Raw genomic sequence first — 20,508 nt, forward strand, 5'->3', positions numbered from 1 at the left:
CGATGCTTATGATAGATTACGAGCAACTTCTCGCTCTAATGGAGAGAGTAAGCGAGTGGAGGAGTCACCCCAGGTTATTACACTGATGACTGTAATTACCACTGCAACCAGATTTGTCGCAACTGCCCCCTACGACAACACACAAATTGTCGTGTCTCTATATACAAAGGGCTGAGTGACCCTTGTGGGTTTAGCGCTCAGTTTTGACTGCAGTAATAATGTATTTAGAAAATGGTTCCAGAAGTCTGCTCCTCGTCTGTGCCCTGTGTGTCGAACAGGAAATGAACGTACGACCACCTCGTGTGAAGGAACGACCACTCCACATTCCACAAACAACAATGAACTCAAGTTCGCTGAAATCTAAAAAGATTTATATCTGGTGCTGAACGCGTTAGCAATTCCAGGAAGCGATGCTAGAGAAGCACTAAGCGCAGAGTGCTTAGTGCTCCTATTAGTGCTGTTATTAGTTTCAGATATCTGAAACTAATAGGAAGAGGTATTTATAAATCAAGCGTCGCATTTTTCCCCATAAAACAAATTGAAAATTCGGATAAACACAGCCTAAGTTTGATTCATTTTTGTAAACACACACCAGTAGTTGAGGTAAACAGAAGTGGACAGTCTCCTTGAGAGACCAGTGTACTAAAATACACAAGCACAGTAAGTTTAAAACCGCTCGAAGATGCGTTACCAAGTTATGAACACTGAAGGAATTAAACTGAATCAACAGTTATGATCAGAAGAAATATGCTCCAGTTATATTGCGGAAGCCAATTTGGTTGACCTTGGCACAATACATGGACGACCCCCGCAACCACACCCCCCACACCCACACCTGCACCCACCCGCACACCAGCACCCACACACCAGCACCCACATACCAGCAACCTCACACCTGCACCCACACCCGCACACCAGCACCCACACCGCACCCACATACCAGCACCCTCAACCACACCCCCACGCCTGCATCTCTACACCTGCACCCTCACACCTGCACCCTCACACCTGCACCCTCACACCTGCACCCTCACACCCACACCCTCACACCTGCACCCTCACACCTGCACCCTCACACCTGCACCCTCACACCCACACCCTCACACCTGCACCCACACCCGCACACCAGCCCCCACACCGCACCCACATACCAGCACCCTCACCCACACCCCCACACTTACACCCACACCCCCACTAACACACCACAGTGAGCGCTTTCATGTGGTAACTTTCACATCTTCAGAGAATAGGTAGAAGAGCCAACAGAAGCTCAAATTTATGTTTAAAACTCAAATGACTTAAAATTATTTTTAAAAGTAGTTTCTTGAATTATTTTTTTAATAGATTTATTAATAACGTTTAGGGGGATATGAGTGGGGGGTGAAGGGGGGTATGGGAGGGGGTTGAGGAAGGGGTGAGAGGGGGAGGGTGTGGTGTTCGATGTACAGTGTGAGCCAGAGATGTGGGGGTGAAGGGTGGGGGTGAAGGGTGGGGGTGAAGGGTGGGGGTGAAGGGTGGGGGTGAAGGGTGGGGGTGAAGGGTGGGGGTGATGGTGGGGGTGATGGTGGGGGTGATGGTGGGGGTGATGGTGGGGGTGAGGGGGATGAGGGAGACAGGAGAGGTCACCTTGGCAGATACTACAGTGTAAAGTTACATTACTAGCTTCTCAGTGTGTGGTGGGGGTCAGGGTGTGGCTGTTGTGGGGTCAGGGTGTGGCTGTGGTGGGGGTCAGGGTGTAGCTGTGGTGGGGGTCAGGGTGTGGTTGTTGTGGGGTCAGGGTGTGGCTGTTGTGGGGGTCAGGGTGTGGCTGTGGTGGGGGTCAGGGTGTAGCTGTGGTGGGGGTCAGGGTGTGGTTGTGGTGGGGTCAGGGTGTGGCTGTGATGGGGTCAGGGTGTGGCTGTGGTGGGGGCCAGGGTGTGGCTGTGGTGGGGTTCAGGGTGTGGCTGTTGTGGGGTCAGGGTGTGGCTGTGAGGGTCAGGGTGTGGCTGTGGGGGTCAGGGTGTGGCTGTGGCGGTCACTGTAGAAGGGTGTGGCTGTGGCGGTCACTGTAGAAGGGTGTGGCTGTGGCGGTCACTGTAGAAGGGTATGGCTGTGGCGGTCACTGTAGAAGGGTGTGGCTGTGGCGGTCACTGTAGAATTGTGTGGCTGTGGCGGTCACTGTAGAAGGGTTTGGCTGCGGCGGTCACTGTAGAAGGGTGTGGCTGTGGCGGTCACTGTAGAAGAGTATGGCTGAAGGATTTTTCACTGTAGGGAAGACCGTACGTGGTAACTGTCCTGGTGACCAACAGAAACGAAGATTCTGTACGTACGGATAAAGAACTCAGTTTGACAACCTGTCTCCAGTAATTCTGTGGCGGCGGCACAGAGAGACTACAACGTTGTATATATGACCCTGACGTAGAATTCTATACAGGAGACTGCTGAAGAAAGTAGTGACACATGGTACCGGAGAAGATATTCTCCTGACATGGGGAAATATGTGGGTGGGAATGGTTGTATGTGAGAAATACCTGACTAATTAAGGGCCAGTAGGGCTACCGCGGTGTTCCTCCATTCTTATGTTCGAAAAGTCAACAACAGGTTGAATGGGTAGCAATATTTGAAGACGTTTCACAAACAAGTGGCCCTTTTTTTTTTCATTCCAATACACAGATAATTTTTGATCACGGAAGATTTTGTATTAATCTGATAAAGTCACTTGTTGATACTGTCTTCAAGCAAAGATACCCAAGTGTTGATACAATGTCTTCAAGCAAAGGTACCCAGGTGTTGATATAATGTCTTCAAGGTACCCAGGTGTTGCACATAAGTCTAATTCCTTATCTTACCAGCATGGAATACCATAATTGTAATAAAAGATTGCATAAATGGGAAGAAATCGGTATGGGGACCAGCCACAAACGGCGTTAAGCAGGGGAGTCAGTGTCGGAACCCTCACTATTCGCGACCAACAAACACAACTGAGACAGTGGACAGACATGACATACACGCAGGCCGATCCACAATTTATGAGTCTCCTCTGTATTCGACTGAAGAAGCCTACTGTGTATGCGACGCGTTTCGGAATAAAGTTACCTAACTGCTGCACACGTGTCTTATTAACTTGAGTCAGACACCTGGAGACATGAAGGATGATCTGGATAAGTTGATGTTGTGGCCAGAAAAGTGACAGATGCTGTTCAATGAGGACAGCTATAAGGTTCGAGTACTAGGGAGAAGAAAGTGACCACAGCACCTACGTAGTAAACAATGTCGAATCTTAACAGAATAGGACAAAGATTTAAGAGTTCTGTTAAGCTGAAATCTAAGAGACAACACATGCGAGTGTTTACAATAAACCTAATTGACTTCTTATAGTCACATCAAAATTTGTAAGTGGTCGAAGGTTACAGCACAACTCGGAGGAAGTGTGCCTGCTCGATTCGACCGTATTTGCTTGGAATTCCTCCCTTTCCTGCACCATTGCAAGCTCCTGATGTGTTGATTGCAACACGGAAGGCCTGGAGTTATCATTCAACTCCCCCAGGGGTTCCTTTGCATATTGAATCGCTTGTTCACAATTACTGCATATTTTAATAATATGGGTGTATTGGGGAGGGAGAGAACGTGGGATAGGGAAGAAAGGCGGAGGTGTTGTAGTGTGAGGGATGAAGTATGGGTGTTGGAGGAAACACAGGATGTTGGAGGAAGTGTTGAAGGAGTGTAATAACACCTTGTCTTGGTCTTGTGCTCGCGTGGTAAGGAGTGCAAGAGGAAGAAATGAGAAATAGAAAGAAAAGTAAGAGTGTAGAATAGAGAGAGAGGTAGGGGGCAAGAGAAAAGAAAAAAAAGATTAAAATATTTGATTTGCGCTTCAAAACATCGAAGGGAGAACAAAAATAATGAACAAGAGTGAATGAGGATGTGCATGAGTGTGTCTTAGAGGACATTACCTCACGCGAGTGCCTGATAAGTATGTAAAGATGTGAGTGCATCCTCTGCTTGGATGTGTAGACATGCTACCAGCCCCTGTGGACATGCTACTAGCCCCTGTGGACATGCTACTAGCCCCTGTGGACATGCCACTAGCCCGGCTGCCACAAATACCCACAACATAACAGGCACAGTAAATTGTTGTTGACATCTCAGGTCTCGCTAAAAGTGTCAAGGCGGAAGACTTCCCCAGTGGTAGTGGTGGTGGTGGTGGTGGTGGTGGTCTGGCCAAGACTTGCACCACCAGTGGTGTTTGTGGCTAAGACAGGCATCACCGGTGGTGTGTGTGGGCCAGGAGACCCGCTAGCCGCCGGTGGTGATGCTGGTGGCGTCAGATCTTCAGCGTTTGATCTATCTTATAAAGATGCTTTTGTTGCGGTTCTAACAACTGAATCTCTCGTTACTTACTCTTGTGTTGCGTTCACAACACCTGCTGTCACAACACCTGTTACCACAACACTTGCTGTCACAATACCTGTTACCACAACACCTGCTGTCACAATACCTACTGTCACAACACCTGCTGTCACAATATCTGCTGTCACAACACTTGCTGTCACAACACCTGTCACACCTTCCGTAACACCTGCTATCACATTTGCTGTCAAACACCTGCCGTCACAACACCTAAGCCCTTAATTAAGTGGTAAATCCTCACGGAGGCCCAGAAACACTCCTTCCTAACCAGCTTACCTACTTACCACACGTACACGTACATGTGTACGTGTGGGCACAGCCGTGCTCGTGTGCTCGCCTTACTAAACACACACCACCAACATATGTTTATACACATTGTAAAAGCTATTTCTTTTATCAAATTATTTATAATGTAAATAGTTACACTAAAAATAAATGCTGTGTTAAAGTGCCAGATTTTGACAAGATAAACCTTACAGGTAGACGTTATTGGTAGACGTTATTGGTAGACGTTATTGGTAGACGTTATTGGTAGAACGTTCCCACTATCGACCAGGAAAAATCGTTCTCACAATGTTAGTTGTAGGTGTTTATTATGGAATTTTGTGCGTAGTTTTAGTCATTTTAAGGACTGTTTTGTAGGTGTGTGTGTGTGTGTGTGTGTGTGTGTATGGTGAAGCTCAGGAAGATTTTTATGGAAATAAGTTAGTCAGACTTGAGTCCTGGAGGGCAGTGCAGTGACTACACTCTGAAGGATGGGTGGAGATGTTGTGGTTCTGGAGGTGGGAAGTCCAGTGTCTGCACTCTGAAGGATGGGTGGAGATGATGTGGTTCTGGAGGTGGGAAGTCCAGTGTCTGCACTCTGAAGGATAGGTGGAGATGATGTGGTTCTGGAGGTGGGAAGTCCAGTGTCTGCACTCTGAAGGATGGGTGGAGATGATGTGGTTCTGGAGGTGGGAAGTCCAGTGTCTGCACTCTGAAGGATGGGTGGAGATGTTGTGGTTCTGGAGGTGGGAAGTCCAGTGTCTGCACTCTGAAGGATGGGTGGAGATGATGTGGTTCTGGAGGTGGGAAGTCCAGTGTCTGCACTCTGAAGGATAGGTGGAGATGATGTGGTTCTGGAGGTGGGAAGTCCAGTGTCTGCACTCTGAAGGATAGGTGAGGATGCTGCAGTTTGGCAGAACATTTTAATTGTAATATCTCCGCATGTCTGGAAAGCCAGCTAGTGAACGAATAATGGTGCATATGATTCCTTCTCCGGATCAGTCTGCCTTGATGGAAAATGGCTGACGATTTAACAAGAAAATAAGACTGGAGAAGGTCCAGGACAGAGAGACACAGATGATACACAGACTAAGACGTAAATCTTACGAGACATGAGGTGGTGGTTCACAGTTTCAATGAGACCGACATAAATTTTTAAACTCATCCGAGTGTAAGACATTCTTCACTCAAAGAGTATCATATCAAATAATCTAACACTTGATAATGAAAAATAATTGTTTATTATTCGTATGGTAAATACACTAGACACTGCCAAGGCGCAAGTGCGAGTGACTCTGTAAGCAAACATTCGTTTGAACAATAAAATCCGCTACTTACGTTCTTTGATTTAGTCTAAACTCTCCCTAAACAAACTGCCCAAAGATCTACTGACTGCCTTTGTTTACTACACAGGTGGCATCACCTTTGTAGTAGCCTGTGATTGACACTGTCAGAGACAGACATACGCAAGAGCGGGGTCAGGCGTAGTGCAGGTGCAGTGCAGAGACGCGGGATGGACGGGAGAGATAAGGGAGATAGATTGGCAGGGAGTACAGAGGGGGTGGTGGGGTAAGTGTCATTCTGGCACTGTGAAAACTTTCTGATTATCACTTTTCCTCACTGAAAAGCTCACTGAATTTTCCTGGACGTGCACCTGCATCACTTGACATTACATCATTCGGGAACTTCAGTCAGAATTTGGGAATATATCCATAACTGTGGGAGTGAAAGAAGTGTTAGTCAAACTTTGAGGTGGTGTGATGTTGCGGTCTTGTCCTCACCCCCATAATACATGGGGGTGGGGAGCAGAACGCTGTGATTGGATGAAGGTAGCGATACTACCCCCCAACGGGGTCTGGCACTTGACATACCTGAGGTGGGGGTGGGGAAGGCATGACACCACCTCCAGCCTGCCAAAACGCTTCTCCACCCACTACCAGTGTCCACTCCGGCCTCTGACCATAAGCTCGCAGGACACACTAGTGGGCGGTGGGAGGTCTTCGGCTCGGACCGCACAACTTGGGCTTCGCAAACACTCCACTTCCGTCCACGAAGCAGCTTCCGAGGCCGAGATTTGGGAAGGGGAGCCGGCCCAGCTCGTCTCCTGATTGGACAGAGTTATAACCCAAATTTAGCAGGAAGCGGAAAAGAAGGGAAGATGGGAGATAACGTAGTGGATAACGTGGAAGAGCCGCCAGCTACTGAGGTAACAGAGGGGGGAGACGCGCCCCTCACCCTCTCAGATCAACTACAAGAAATCGAAAAAGAAGAACGTAAGGCTAGAAGGAGGCGATATGGATCTTGGAAGAAACCTCCTAGTTACGTTTACGCAACCAATTTTGGTTTTGGAGTGCAAAGTTATCAGCCCATGATTGAGTACCTCGATGCGAAAGATGATGGGCAACCAGTCAACAAAGATGACGTCCACCTTCCCATGATCGAGGAGCGGTGCATGACCAAACACGCGGCCGACAAGCCCTTCAGGTGGTACAAGAATAGCGATATTGACAAATATATCGACAAGGGGGAAAAGATCCGTACGCAGATTAGGCAGAACGATGCCATAGGAGTGAGTAACGTGTTGAGAAGAACACACACCAACTGGTCTATGACAAGAAAGTGGGTTCAAAGTGTCAAAAAATCGTACGTGGTAGACTATCGTAAACTACACAAGAAGGCAGCAGAGTTTGAGGATGTAGACTATGTAGACTACCGTCCGCCAACTCCCGTCAAGGCCGTTTACTACCGAGAACTCACGCCAAGACCACGCTATCTCGACGATTTGTCCTCCGAGTTTGCCAGTGTTGTGAAAACCCTCGCCCAGAGCAGGATGGAGCACGAGAACGAACTGGCAGCGCGTAGGGAAAAGATGAAGATGTTGGACGAAAAATTCGAAGACACTGTCGATCATATTTACAGTCAGATGAGACACATCAGTCAGCGCGCTGACCAGTACGCCTCCTCCGCTAATGACCCCCGGAAAATTGACACCGTTGAATACGACACGATCCTCCGGAATAGGACTCGCCGTGATGAGGAGCTAAAAAATATGATGGAATGTGTAAACGAGCTCACGGAAATGGACAGTGCCAGGAACAAACTGCGCGCAAGCTTGCGCAGCTTAGACGATGAGGTGCATGGGCTGAGCAGCCGCGTGGACGACATGAGGCACCTTCATACGACGGAGCGCCTGCAGAGTACAGACACCAACGTTGAACTGGACATGTTAAGGGCACAACTTGCCGCTCGCAGAAGTTATTCTCGTCCCAGCTCCATTGCTCGGGATGACGAGGAAGATGACTACGATGAAGTGAAAACCTGCAGGAAGCCAAAGCAAGCCATACTCTTGCCAAAACGCGAGAGGGTAACCGCCAAGCCCAGGGAGCCACTGCTGCAGGATGAAGTGATCTCCGACGTGTACGCTCGCGTCCTTAACAAGGCTGGGGAGTTGGGTACTCGAACTAGTGAACAGCGAAGGATCAACAGCCGAGCTCGCTTCGTCAATGTATTCAAGCCTCGTCCCGACACAGCTGACCGCGAACTCCTGGTGCCTCCCTCCCTCACCGAACTCAACATCGACTACATGGCGAAGACTCTGGCTACGAAAGGCGCCTGCCAGCGTCGCTACGATATTGACGCCGAAGTCCCGGCTCCTCGCTCCAACATCAACACCAACGCCTTCAAGGATTACTGTGAACTGAGAGCTAGGAAGCCCATTGAGGAGCACCCATCACTCAGTAACCGTGTGAGGTATGCCAACATCAGGGCCCGCGCCAGGAGCACCCTCCTCGGGTACTAGACCACCAAGCCTAATCCCTATCCTAGAAATATATACTCTATTCCCGGCATCCAAGAAGACGCTCCTGCCGCTCGCTACCACCTGACAACACTTGCTCCCAACCCCCCTCCCCACGTCGAAACAACACAAGAGGAACCCACAGAAATCTTCGCTCACATCACCGTCAGAACACGACCCCCGAGGGAACCAAGGAACGCCTTCGGTCTCACCACTATCGGTCCAGAGGAGTCCCCAGGAATACAACCTGTCTCTCCGAACAGTTCCACAATCCTCCCAATGTTTACTCAACACCTCGGTCTTCTCAAAAGCCCGAGGTGGTGAAGTGAGCTGGAAAAAACATTAATGAACAGTGAGTTTGTGCTTAGTGGATAAGATCAATCTGTGTGTGAGCTGTGTGGACCAGACCTCACCAGATTCTCTTCTTATGGAGACGTTGTATTCAGTGTTGACCACCACGAACTGTGTTCCCTGCTGCCTAGTGTTGTCAGAACGAACTGTAATGTTTAAACAGTACGAACAAACGACGAAGTTTTACGAAATATTTCTGTTTCATTTTACGATACACTTGTTTAAAATTTATTTTCGTGCGGTCAAGCAATATATGTGTGTGGCTTGCAGGTATTTTATTTATAAAAGCTACTCGTTACATATACTTTTTATTGATTGGTATATATACTTTTATGTACACATTATATCCTGACATTGTGGTATATAAATAAATGTTTTTATAACACATTACTATGTGTATGATTCAGACAACCTGCGAGGGAGAGAGTAAAGATAGATCTCTTGCTCACTTCTCTCACTACTTCCCTCACTCCTTCCCTCCATCCCTACCTCCCTCAGATCAGTAAGGAATGCTGGTTTTCTCTCTCTCTCTCAATCAGGGGGTTCGTTGTTTACACTACCCTGGGGTTCGTTACTTAATTTACACTACCCTGGGGTTCGTTACTTTACACTACCCTGGGGTTCGTTACTTTACACTACCCTGGGGTTCGTTACTTAATTTACACTACCCTGGGGTTCGTTACTTACTTTACATTACCCTGGGGTTCGTTACTTACTTTACATTACCCTGGGGTTCGTTACTTAATTTACACTACCCTGGGGTTCGTTACTTAATTTACACTACCCTGGGGTTCGTTACTTTACACTACCCTGGGGTTCGTTACTTACTTTACACTACCCTGGGGTTCGTTGTTTACTTTACACTACCCTGGGGTTCGTTACTTACTTTACACTACCCCGGGGTTCGTTACTTACTTTACACTACCCTGGGGTTCGTTACTTACTTTACACTACCCTGGGGTTCGTTACTTTACACTACCCTGGGGTTCGTTACCTTACACTACCCTGGGGTTCGTTACTTAATTTACACTACCCTGGGGTTCGTTACTTACTTTACACTACCCTGGGGTTCGTTACTTAATTTACACTACCCTGGGGTTCGTTACTTACTTTACACTACCCCGAGGTTCGTTACTTACTTTACACTACCCTGGGGTTCGTTACTTACTTTACACTACCCTGGGGTTCGTTACTTTACACTACCCTGGGGTTCGTTACCTTACACTACCCTGGGGTTCGTTACTTACTTTACACTACCCTGGGGTGCGTTACTTTACACTACCCTGGGGTTCGTTACTTTACACTACCCTGGGGTTCGTTACTTACTTTACACTACCCTGGGGTTCGTTACTTTACACTACCCTGGGGTTCGTTACTTTACACTACCCTGGGGTTCGTTACTTTACACTACCGTGGGGTTCGTTACTTTACACAACCCTGGGGTTCGTTACTTTACACTACCCTGGGGTTCGTTACTTTATACTACCCTGGGGTTCCTTACTTTACACTACCCTGGGGTTCGTTACTTTACACTACCGTGGGGTTCGTTACTTTACACTACCGTGGGGTTCGTTACTTTACACTACCCTGGGGTTCCTTACTTTACACTACCCTGGTTATCTTCTAATCTACTATTTTAACTTGGGGTTAAAGTGTAACATCTGCCTCTCCCAGGGGCTCCTCAGGGTTAAAGTGTAACATCTGCCTCTCCCAGGGGCTCCTCAGGGTTAAAGTGTAACATCTGCCTCTCCCAGGGGCTCCTCAGGGTTAAAGTGTAACATCTGCCTCTCCCAGGGGCTCCTCAGGGTTAAAGTGTAACATCTGCCTCTCCCAGGGGCTCCTCAGGGTTGAAGAAAACACTAAGATACGTTCAATAAAATACAACAAGACAACAATAACAGTTATTAAGAGAGAACTTCCATGTAGGTGTTTATGACCCAAAAATGATTTAAGTCAAGACTACGCTTACTGTCGTAGTCAAGACCACGCTTACTGTCGTAGTCAAGACCACACTGTCGCAGTCAAGACCACGCTTACTGTCGTAGTCAAGACCACGCTTACTGTCGTAGTCAAGACCACGCTTACTGTCGTAGTCAAGACCACACTTACTGTCGCAGTCAAGACCACGCTTACTGTCGTAGTCAAGACCACGCTTACTGTCGTAGTCAAGACCACACTTACTGTCGCAGTCAAGACCACGCTTACTGTCGTAGTCAAGACCACGCTTACTGTCGTAGTCAAGACCACACTTACTGTCGTAGTCAAGACCACGCTTACTGTCGTAGTCAAGACCACACTTACTGTCGCAGTCAAGACCACGCTTACTGTCGTAGTCAAGACCACGCTTACTGTCGTAGTCAAGACCACGCTTACTGTCGTAGTCAAGACCACACTTACTGTCGTAGTCAAGACCACGCTTACTGTCGTAGTCAAGACCACGCTTACTGTCGCAGTCAAGACCACGCTTACTGTCGTAGTCAAGACCACGCTTACTGTCGCAGTCAAGACCACACTTACTGTCGCAGTCAAGACCACGCTTACTGTCGTAGTCAAGACCACGCTTACTGTCGTAGTCAAGACCACACTTACTGTCGTAGTCAAGACCACGCTTACTGTCGTAGTCAAGACCACACTTACTGTCGTAGTCAAGACCACGCTTACTGTCGTAGTCAAGACCACGCTTACTGTCGTAGTCAAGACCACGCTTACTGTCGTAGTCAAGACCACGCTTACTGTCGTAGTCAAGACCACGCTTACTGTCGTAGTCAAGACCACGCTTACTGTCGTAGTCAAGACCACGCTTACTGTCGTAGTCAAGACCACGCTTACTGTCGTAGTCAAGACCACGCTTACTGTCGTAGTCAAGACCACGCTTACTGTCGTAGTCAAGACCACGCTTACTGTCGTAGTCAAGACCACGCTTACTGTCGTAGTCAAGACCACGCTTACTGTCGTAGTCAAGACCACGCTTACTGTCGTAGTCAAGACCACGCTTACTGTCGTAGTCAAGACCACGCTTACTGTCGTAGTCAAGACCACACTTACTGTCGTAGTCAAGACCACGCTTACTGTCGTAGTCAAGACCACACTTACTGTCGTAGTCAAGACCACGCTTACTGTCGTAGTCAAGACCACGCTTACTGTCGTAGTCAAGACCACGCTTACTGTCGTAGTCAAGACCACGCTTACTGTCGTAGTCAAGACCACGCTTACTGTCGTAGTCAAGACCACGCTTACTGTCGTAGTCAAGACCACGCTTACTGTCGTAGTCAAGACCACACTTACTGTCGTAGTCAAGACCACGCTTACTGTCGTAGTCAAGACCACGCTTACTGTCGTAGTCAAGACCACGCTTACTGTCGTAGTCAAGACCACGCTTACTGTCGTAGTCAAGACCACGCTTACTGTCGTAGTCAAGACCACGCTTACTGTCGTAGTCAAGACCACGCTTACTGTCGTAGTCAAGACCACACTTACTGTCGTAGTCAAGACCACGCTTACTGTCGTAGTCAAGACCACACTTACTGTCGTAGTCAAGACCACACTTACTGTCGTAGTCAAGACCACACTTACTGTCGTAGTCAACACCACACTTACTGTCGTAGTCAAGACCACACTTACTGTCGTAGTCAAGACCACGCTTACTGTCGTAGTCAAGACCACGCTTACTGTCGTAGTCAAGACCACACTTACTGTCGTAGTCAAGACCACGCTTACTGTCGTAGTCAAGACCACACTGTCGTAGTCAAGACCACGCTTACTGTCGTAGTCAAGACCACGCTTACTGTCGTAGTCAAGACCACACTTACTGTCGTAGTCAAGACCACACTTACTGTCGTAGTCAAGACCACACTTACTGTCGTAGTCAAGACCACACTTACTGTCGTAGTCAAGACCACGCTTACTGTCGTAGTCAAGACCACACTTACTGTCGTAGTCAAGACCACGCTTACTGTCGTAGTCAAGACCACACTTACTGTCGTAGTCAACACCACACTTACTGTCGTAGTCAAGACCACGCTTACTGTCGTAGTCAAGACCACGCTTACTGTCGTAGTCAAGACCACACTTACTGTCGTAGTCAAGACCACGCTTACTGTCGTAGTCAAGACCACACTGTCGTAGTCAAGACCACGCTTACTGTCGTAGTCAAGACCACGCTTACTGTCGTAGTCAAGACCACGCTTACTGTCGTAGTCAAGACCACGCTTACTGTCGTAGTCAAGACCACGCTTACTGTCGTAGTCAAGACCACACTTACTGTCGTAGTCAAGACCACGCTTACTGTCGTAGTCAAGACCACACTTACTGTCGTAGTCAAGACCACGCTTACTGTCGTAGTCAAGACCACGCTTACTGTCGTAGTCAAGACCACACTTACTGTCGTAGTCAAGACCACACTTACTGTCGTAGTCAAGACCACACTTACTGTCGTAGTCAACACCACACTTACTGTCGTAGTCAAGACCACGCTTACTGTCGTAGTCAAGACCACACTTACTGTCGTAGTCAAGACCACACTTACTGTCGTAGTCAAGACCACACTTACTGTCGTAGTCAAGACCACACTTACTGTCGTAGTCAAGACCACGCTTACTGTCGTAGTCAAGACCACACTTACTGTCGCAGTCAAGACCACGCTTACTGTCGTAGTCAAGACCACACTTACTGTCGTAGTCAAGACCACACTTACTGTCGTAGTCAAGACCACACTTACTGTCGTAGTCAAGACCACACTTACTGTCGTAGTCAAGACCACACTTACTGTCGTAGTCAAGACCACACTTACTGTCGTAGTCAAGACCACACTTACTGTCGTAGTCAAGACCACACTTACTGTCGTAGTCAAGACCACACTAACTGTCGTAGTCAAGACCACACTTACTGTCGTAGTCAAGATCACACTTACTGTCGTAGTCAAGACCACGCTTACTGTCGTAGTCAAGACCACACTTACTGTCGCAGTTAAGACCACGCTTACTGTCGTAGTCAAGACCACACTTACTGTCGTAGTCAAGACCACACTTACTGTCGTAGTCAAGACCACACTTACTGTCGTAGTCAAGACCACACTTACTGTCGTAGTCAAGACCACACTTACTGTCGTAGTCAAGACCACGCTTACTGTCGTAGTCAAGACCACACTTACTGTCGCAGTCAAGACCACGCTTACTGTCGCAGTCAAGACCACACTTACTGTCGCAGTCAAGACCACGCTTACTGTCGTAGTCAAGACCACGCTTACTGTCGTAGTCAAGACCACGCTTACTGTCGTAGTCAAGACCACGCTTACTGTCGTAGTCAAGACCACGCTTACTGTCGTAGTCAAGACCACGCTTACTGTCGTAGTCAAGACCACGCTTACTGTCGTAGTCAAGACCACGCTTACTGTCGTAGTCAAGACCACGCTTACTGTCGTAGTCAAGACCACGCTTACTGTCGCAGTCAAGACCACGCTTACTGTCGCAGTCAAGACCACGCTTACTGTCGCAGTCAAGACCACGCTTACTGTCGCAGTCAAGACCACGCTTACTGTCGCAGTCAAGACCACGCTTACTGTCGTAGTCAAGACCACACTTACTGTCGTAGTCAAGACCACGCTTACTGTCGTAGTCAAGACCACGCTTACTGTCGTAGTCAAGACCACACTTACTGTCGTAGTCAAGACCACGCTTACTGTCGTAGTCAAGACCACGCTTACTCTCGTAGTCATGACCACGCTTACTCTCGTAGTCATGACCACGTTTACTTTCTTCAGCTCAAGCACTTTCACACGTCTCCCCGCGTCATCAGGAGCTATGCAACGTTGCAACATTAGCAACAGAAGAAATGGGGGGATGCTTCCTCAGAGTTAGCCTGGTGACACCAGGTACAGCTTCTGAGATATGAGAGGCACTGGTCCCTCTGCCTCCTACCCACCCACTCTCCCAACTCTTCCACGTATGGGGAAGGGTAGAAGAGGGCCTGAAAGTTTACAGAAAGCGGGAAACAGTATAACAGTAGATGTAATAGCCAGCCTAAGGTATATCTAGTCGCCGTCAACAAGATATACCTTGAACTCATTTGCCAACTTAAATACAATACCTTCCGGAGGTACTGAAGTGTTTGGAAGTCTCTTCACATATTCCTAAGTGCTGCCTACCGATATTCTTAGTATCAATTATAATATCTGTACCTTGGTTATTTATGATTCATGGTATTCCCATTATTAAGACCTCATAACCAGACAATTCATGAATTTTCCGATTATTCCCTATCACTACATAACAGCCTAACCCTGTTGGGTTGTAATCCACTAAGCTAGTTGCAATCACCATGTTGCAATCGTTGCTTGCAGTCACTTAACATTGTGTACCTGTACCTCTACAGTACCTGTATACAGCTGTATCTAAATCGATGTACCAATATTCGTTATATATTATCCCGAAGGACAGGGCGCACTTACGATGGACGGAACGTGAGGATAGGTGCGGAGAACACTGCTCTGACGTCACCAGATCCTCACGAGGCTTCCATTGGCATAATGGTCAACAATCTAGGCTGACCACTACCCTGCCTCCCCTCTACTACACACTTATACCCTCTCCAAGTCAATCTATTTCATTCCACCCTCTATAAATGTCCGAACCACACCAACAGTGTTACACTAGTGTAACCCACACTGTATTCCCACTGAAGGACTGCAACGAGGAATATATATATGTATATATATATATATATATATATATATATATATATATATATATATATATATATATATATATATATATATATATATATATATATATATATATATTCCTCGTTGCAGTCCTTCAGTGGGAATACAGTGTGGGTTACACTAGTAAGATTCTCTGGTCACTTGACAGGGGTCGAATTTCCTGCTCTCATTAAGATTGCCTCTGGCAACTTGCCTATCGACTCTCTCTCTCTCTCTCTCTCTCTCTCTCTCTCTCTCTCTCTCTCTCTCTCTCTCTCTCTCTCTCTCTCTCTCTCTCTCTATCTATCTATCTCTCTCTCTCTCTTTCTCTCCTGAATACAATACCCGAGCATCATCAAGCCACTTGAGAGACTGTCTTAACTACCCTTAAGGGATGGCTATAAAAGAGAATTGAAGGGAGGCATCAGGGTCCAGGAGCTGTAGTCCTGCCAACACCTGCCAGGGAAGTCATCGACAAGGGAGGTCACCTGCTAGGGAGGCCACCTGCCAGGGAGGTCACCTGCCAGGGAGGTCACCTGCCAGGGAGGTCACCTGCTAGGGAGGTTACGTACCAGGGAGGTCACCTGCTAGTGAGGTCACCTACCAGGTAGGTCACCTGCCAGTGAGGTCACCTGCCAGGGAGGTCACCTGCTAGGGAGGTTACGTACCAGGGAGGTCACCTGCTAGTGAGGTCACCTACCAGGGAGGTCACCGGCCAGGGAGGTCACCTGCTAGTGAGGTCACCTACCAGGGAGGTCACCTGCTAGGGAGGTCACCGGCCAGGGAGGTCACCTGCTAGTGAGGTCACCTACCAGGGAGGTCACCTGCTAGGGAGGTCACCGGCCAGGGAGGTCACCTGCTAGTGAGGTCACCTACCAGGGAGGTCACCTGCTAGGGAGGTCACCGGCCAGGGAGGTCACCTACCAGGGAGGTCACCTGCTAGGGAGGTCACCGGCCAGGGAGGTCACCTGCTAGTGAGGTCACCTACCAGGGAGGTCACCTGCTAGGGAGGTCACCGGCCAGGGAGGTCACCTGCTAGGGAGGTCACCTGCTAGGGAGGTTACGTACCAGGGAGGTCACCTGCTAGTGAGGTCACCTACCAGGTAGGTCACCTGCTAGGGAGGTCACCGGCCAGGTAGGTCACCGGCCAGGGAGGTCACCTGCCAGGGAGGTCACCTGCTAGGGAGGTCACCGGCCAGGGAGGTCACCTACCAGGTAGGTCACCTGCTAGTGAGGTCACCTACCAGGGAGGTCACCTGCCAGTGAGGTCACCTGCCAGGGAGGTCACCGGCCAGGAAAGTTTCCCGTTTAGTCGTTTTTCCTGTTCCTGTCTCGTGGTATCCCTCGACTTGCGGCATACCTTGTCTACCAGTAATCCTTGCCTTGCGGTATCCCTTGACTCGCAGCACTGGACTCGCTGCTTCTCTCTTCTGACGGCGTGCATCACGGTGTCGCGGATGGGAGTGCAGCGCCCGGAGGAGCCGACTTCAAGCTCTCAGCGGAGAAGGAACCCCACTAACTTCTAGTCATCTAAAGAGACTCCCAGAGATGCTGTGCAATGATTCTCTATACCATTGAACCGTAGAGAGAATATGAGAAGAATGGGGATAGAAATAATTATCCTTAAGAGGAGAGAGAAAAGAGTAAATACTAAGAGACATAACACAAGGTAAAAGCAAGAGGATACGGCGGGGGAAAGAGAATAGGGGGATAGGTAGACCAGCGGGAAGGATACGAGAGGGAGTCTGGCAGCAACGTCAACAAGACGCGAGAGGAAGCAGCTGGATGCTGTCAGTGGATGCTGACCTCTCTTAGAGGATGGAGGATTTGCTGCGCTTAATGACTCAAACGAGTTTAGCGCTTCATGTCATAAAGCTCTATACACAGAAAAACATGATGAAGCTCCACGCAGAAACATGACTCGATAAAGCTCTACACAGAGCATAACTTTATTTACAATCAAATCTTCAACTGATGTAAATATATCCCAATGATACTTGTACACACACACACACACACACACACACACACACACACACACACACACACACACACACACACACACACACACACACACGTTATTTCAGAGTCGTGGGTGTGCTGCCGTTTAGCGCAGTAGAGCCAGAGTCATAAAAATACCTGGGAAAGACTGGCACAGTGCCACACAGAAATAACCAGCAGGACTCTGCCCTGGCACTACCAGTAACTAACCCCTGGCACCAGTACACACAATGCCTCTACCCTCTCTCCTTGCACTACCAGTAACTAACCCCAGGCACCAGCACATACAGTGCCTCTACCCTCTCTCCTGGCACTACTAGTATCCTGATCAACCAGGCTGTTACTGATGGCCGCACGCAAACCAACGTACGAGCCACAGCCCGGCTGGTCAGGTACTGACTAAAGGTGCCTGTCCAGTGAGTTCTTGAAGACAGTCAGGGGTCTATTGGTAATATCCCTTATGTATGCTGGGAGGCAGTTGAACAGTCTTGGGCCCCTGACACATGCTGTGTTGTCTCTTAGTGTACTCGTGGGACCCCTGGTTTTCACTGGGGGGGGGGAGGTGTTGCACCTCTTGCCGAGTCTTTTGCTTTCGAAGAGTGATTTCTGTGTGCAGATTTGAGAATATACCCTCTAGGGTTTTCCAGGTGTAGATTATAATGTATCCTTCTCGCCTTCGTTCCAAAAAGTACAAGTTAAGGGACTTCAAACGTTCCCAGTAATTAAGGTGCTTTATTGTATCTATACATGCAGTAACCAAGACAGTAGCCAGGGCAGTAGCCAGGGCAGTAACCAAGACAGTAGCCAGGGCAGTAACCAAGACAGTAGCCAGGGCAGTAACCAAGACAGTAGCCAGGGCAGTAACCAAGACAGTAACCAGAGCAGTAACCAAGACAGTAGCCAGGGCAGTAACCAAGACAGTAGCCAGGGCAGTAACCAAGACAGTAGCCAGGGCAGTAACCAAGACAGTAACCAGAGCAGTAACCAAGACAGTAGCCAGGGCAGTAACCAAGACAGTAACCAGGGCAGTAACCAAGACAGTAGCCAGGGCAGTAGCCAGGGCAGTAACCAAGACAGTAACCAGAGCAGTAACCAAGACAGTAGCCAGGGCAGTAACCAAGACAGTAGCCAGGGCAGTAACCAAGACAGTAGCCAGGGCAGTAACCAAGACAGTAGCCAGGGCAGTAACCAAGACAGTAGCCAGGGCAGTAACCAAGACAGTAGCCAGGGCAGTAACCAAGACAGTAGCCAGGGCAGTAACCAAGACAGTAGCCAGGGCAGTAACCAAGACAGTAGCCAGGGCAGTAACCAAGACAGTAGCCAGGGCAGTAACCAAGACAGTAGCCAGGGCAGTAGCCAGAGCAGTAACCAAGACAGTAGCCAGGGCAGTAGCCAGAGCAGTAACCAGGGCAGTAACCAGGGCAGTAGCCAGGGCAGTAACCAGAGCAGTAACCAGGGTAGTAACCAGAGCAGTAGCCAGAGCAGTAACCAGGGCAGTAACCAGATCAGTAGCCAGAGCAGTAACCAAGACAGTAACCAGGGCAGTAACCAGGGCAGTAACCAGGGCAGTAACCAGGGCAGTAACCAAGACAGTAACCAGAGCAGTAACCAAGGCAGTAACCAGGGCAGTAACCAAGACAGTAACCAGGGAAGTAACCAGGGCAGTAACCAGGGCAGTAACCAGGGCAGTAACCAGGGCAGTAACCAGGGCAGTAACCAGGGCAGTAACCAGGGCAGTAAACAGAGCAGTAACCAGGGCAGTAACCAAGACAGTAACCAGAGCAGAAACCAGGGCAGTAACCAGGGCAGTAACCAGGGCAGTAACCAAAGCAGTAACCAGAGCAGTAACCAGGGCAGTAACCAGGGCAGTAACCAGAGCAGTAACCAGGGCAGTAACCAGGGCAGTAACCAGGGCAGTAACCAGGGCAATAACCAGAGCAGTAACCAGGGCAGTAACCAGGGCAGTAACCAAGACAATAACCAGAGCAGTAACCAGGGCAGTAACCAGGGCAGTAACCAGGGCAGTAACCAGGGCAGTAACCAGAGCAGTAGCCAGGACAGTAACCAGGGCAGTAACCAGGGCAGTAACCAGGGCAGTAACCAGAGCAGTAACCAGGGAAGTAACCAGGGCAGTAACCAGGGCAGTAACCAAGACAGTAACCAGGGCAGTAACCAGGGCAGTAACCAGGGCAGTAACCAGGGCAGTAACCAGGGCAGTAACCAAGACAGTAACCAGAACAGTAGCCAGAGGAGTAACCAGGGCAGTAACCAGAGAAGTAACCAGGGCAGTAACCAGGACAGTAACCAGAGCAATAACCAGGACAGTAGCCAGGGCAGTAACCAAGACAGTAGCCAGGGCAGTAACCAAGACAGTAACCAGGACAGTAACCAGGGGAGTAACCAAGACAGTAGCCAGGGCAGTAACCAAGACAGTAGCCAGGGCAGTAACCAAGACCGTAGCCAGGGCAGTAACCAAGACATTAACCAGGACAGTAACCAGGGCAGTAGCCAGAACAGTAGCCAGGGCAGTAACCAAGACAGTGGCCAGGGCAGTAACCAAGACAGTAGCCAGAGCAGTAACCAAGACAGTAACCAGGGCAGTAACCAAGACAGTAACCAGGGCAGTAACCAAGACAGTAGCCAGGACAGTAACCAGGGCAGTAACCAGGGCAGTAACCAGGGCAGTAACCAAGACAGTAGCCAGGGCAGTAACCAAGACAGTAGCCAGGACAGTAACCAGGGCAGTAACCAGGGCAGTAACCAAGACAGTAGCCATGGCAGTAACCAGGGCAGTAACCAAGACAGTAGCCAGGGCAGTAACCAGGGCAGTAGCCAGGGCAGTAACCAAGACAGTAGCCAGGGCAGTAACCAAGACAGTAGCCAGGGCAGTAACCAGGGCAGTAACCAAGACAGTAGCCAGGGCAGTAACCAGGGCAGTAGCCAGGGCAGTAACCGAGACAGTAGCCAGGGCAGTAACCAAGACAGTAGCCAGGGCAGTAACCAAGACAGT

At 49.0% G+C, this 20,508-nt stretch overlaps 2 protein-coding genes across 3 annotated transcripts in view; both read left to right on the forward strand.

The window, feature by feature from the left end:
• Positions 1 to 20,508, forward strand: part of LOC128695431 (paramyosin, long form) — a 122,022-nt gene that overhangs the window by 91,969 nt on the left and 9,545 nt on the right. The gene's annotated exons all lie outside the window — the stretch shown is intronic.
• Positions 6,546 to 9,190, forward strand: LOC128695432 (paramyosin, short form). Its single transcript, XM_053786041.2, has one exon. It carries the CDS (start codon positions 6,812 to 6,814, stop codon positions 8,450 to 8,452), a length of 1,641 nt encoding a protein of 546 aa, XP_053642016.1. The 5' UTR covers positions 6,546 to 6,811; the 3' UTR covers positions 8,453 to 9,190.

The sequence above is a fragment of the Cherax quadricarinatus genome, chromosome 50, assembly GCF_038502225.1.
Source record: "Cherax quadricarinatus isolate ZL_2023a chromosome 50, ASM3850222v1, whole genome shotgun sequence".
In the NCBI taxonomy this organism is placed as follows: domain Eukaryota; kingdom Metazoa; phylum Arthropoda; class Malacostraca; order Decapoda; family Parastacidae; genus Cherax; species Cherax quadricarinatus.

What these genes read in the sequence shown, in the direction of transcription:
- LOC128695432 (XM_053786041.2), top strand. Translation starts at nt 6,812, where the DNA reads ATGGGAGATAACGTAGTGGATAACGTGGAAGAGCCGCCAGCTACTGAG.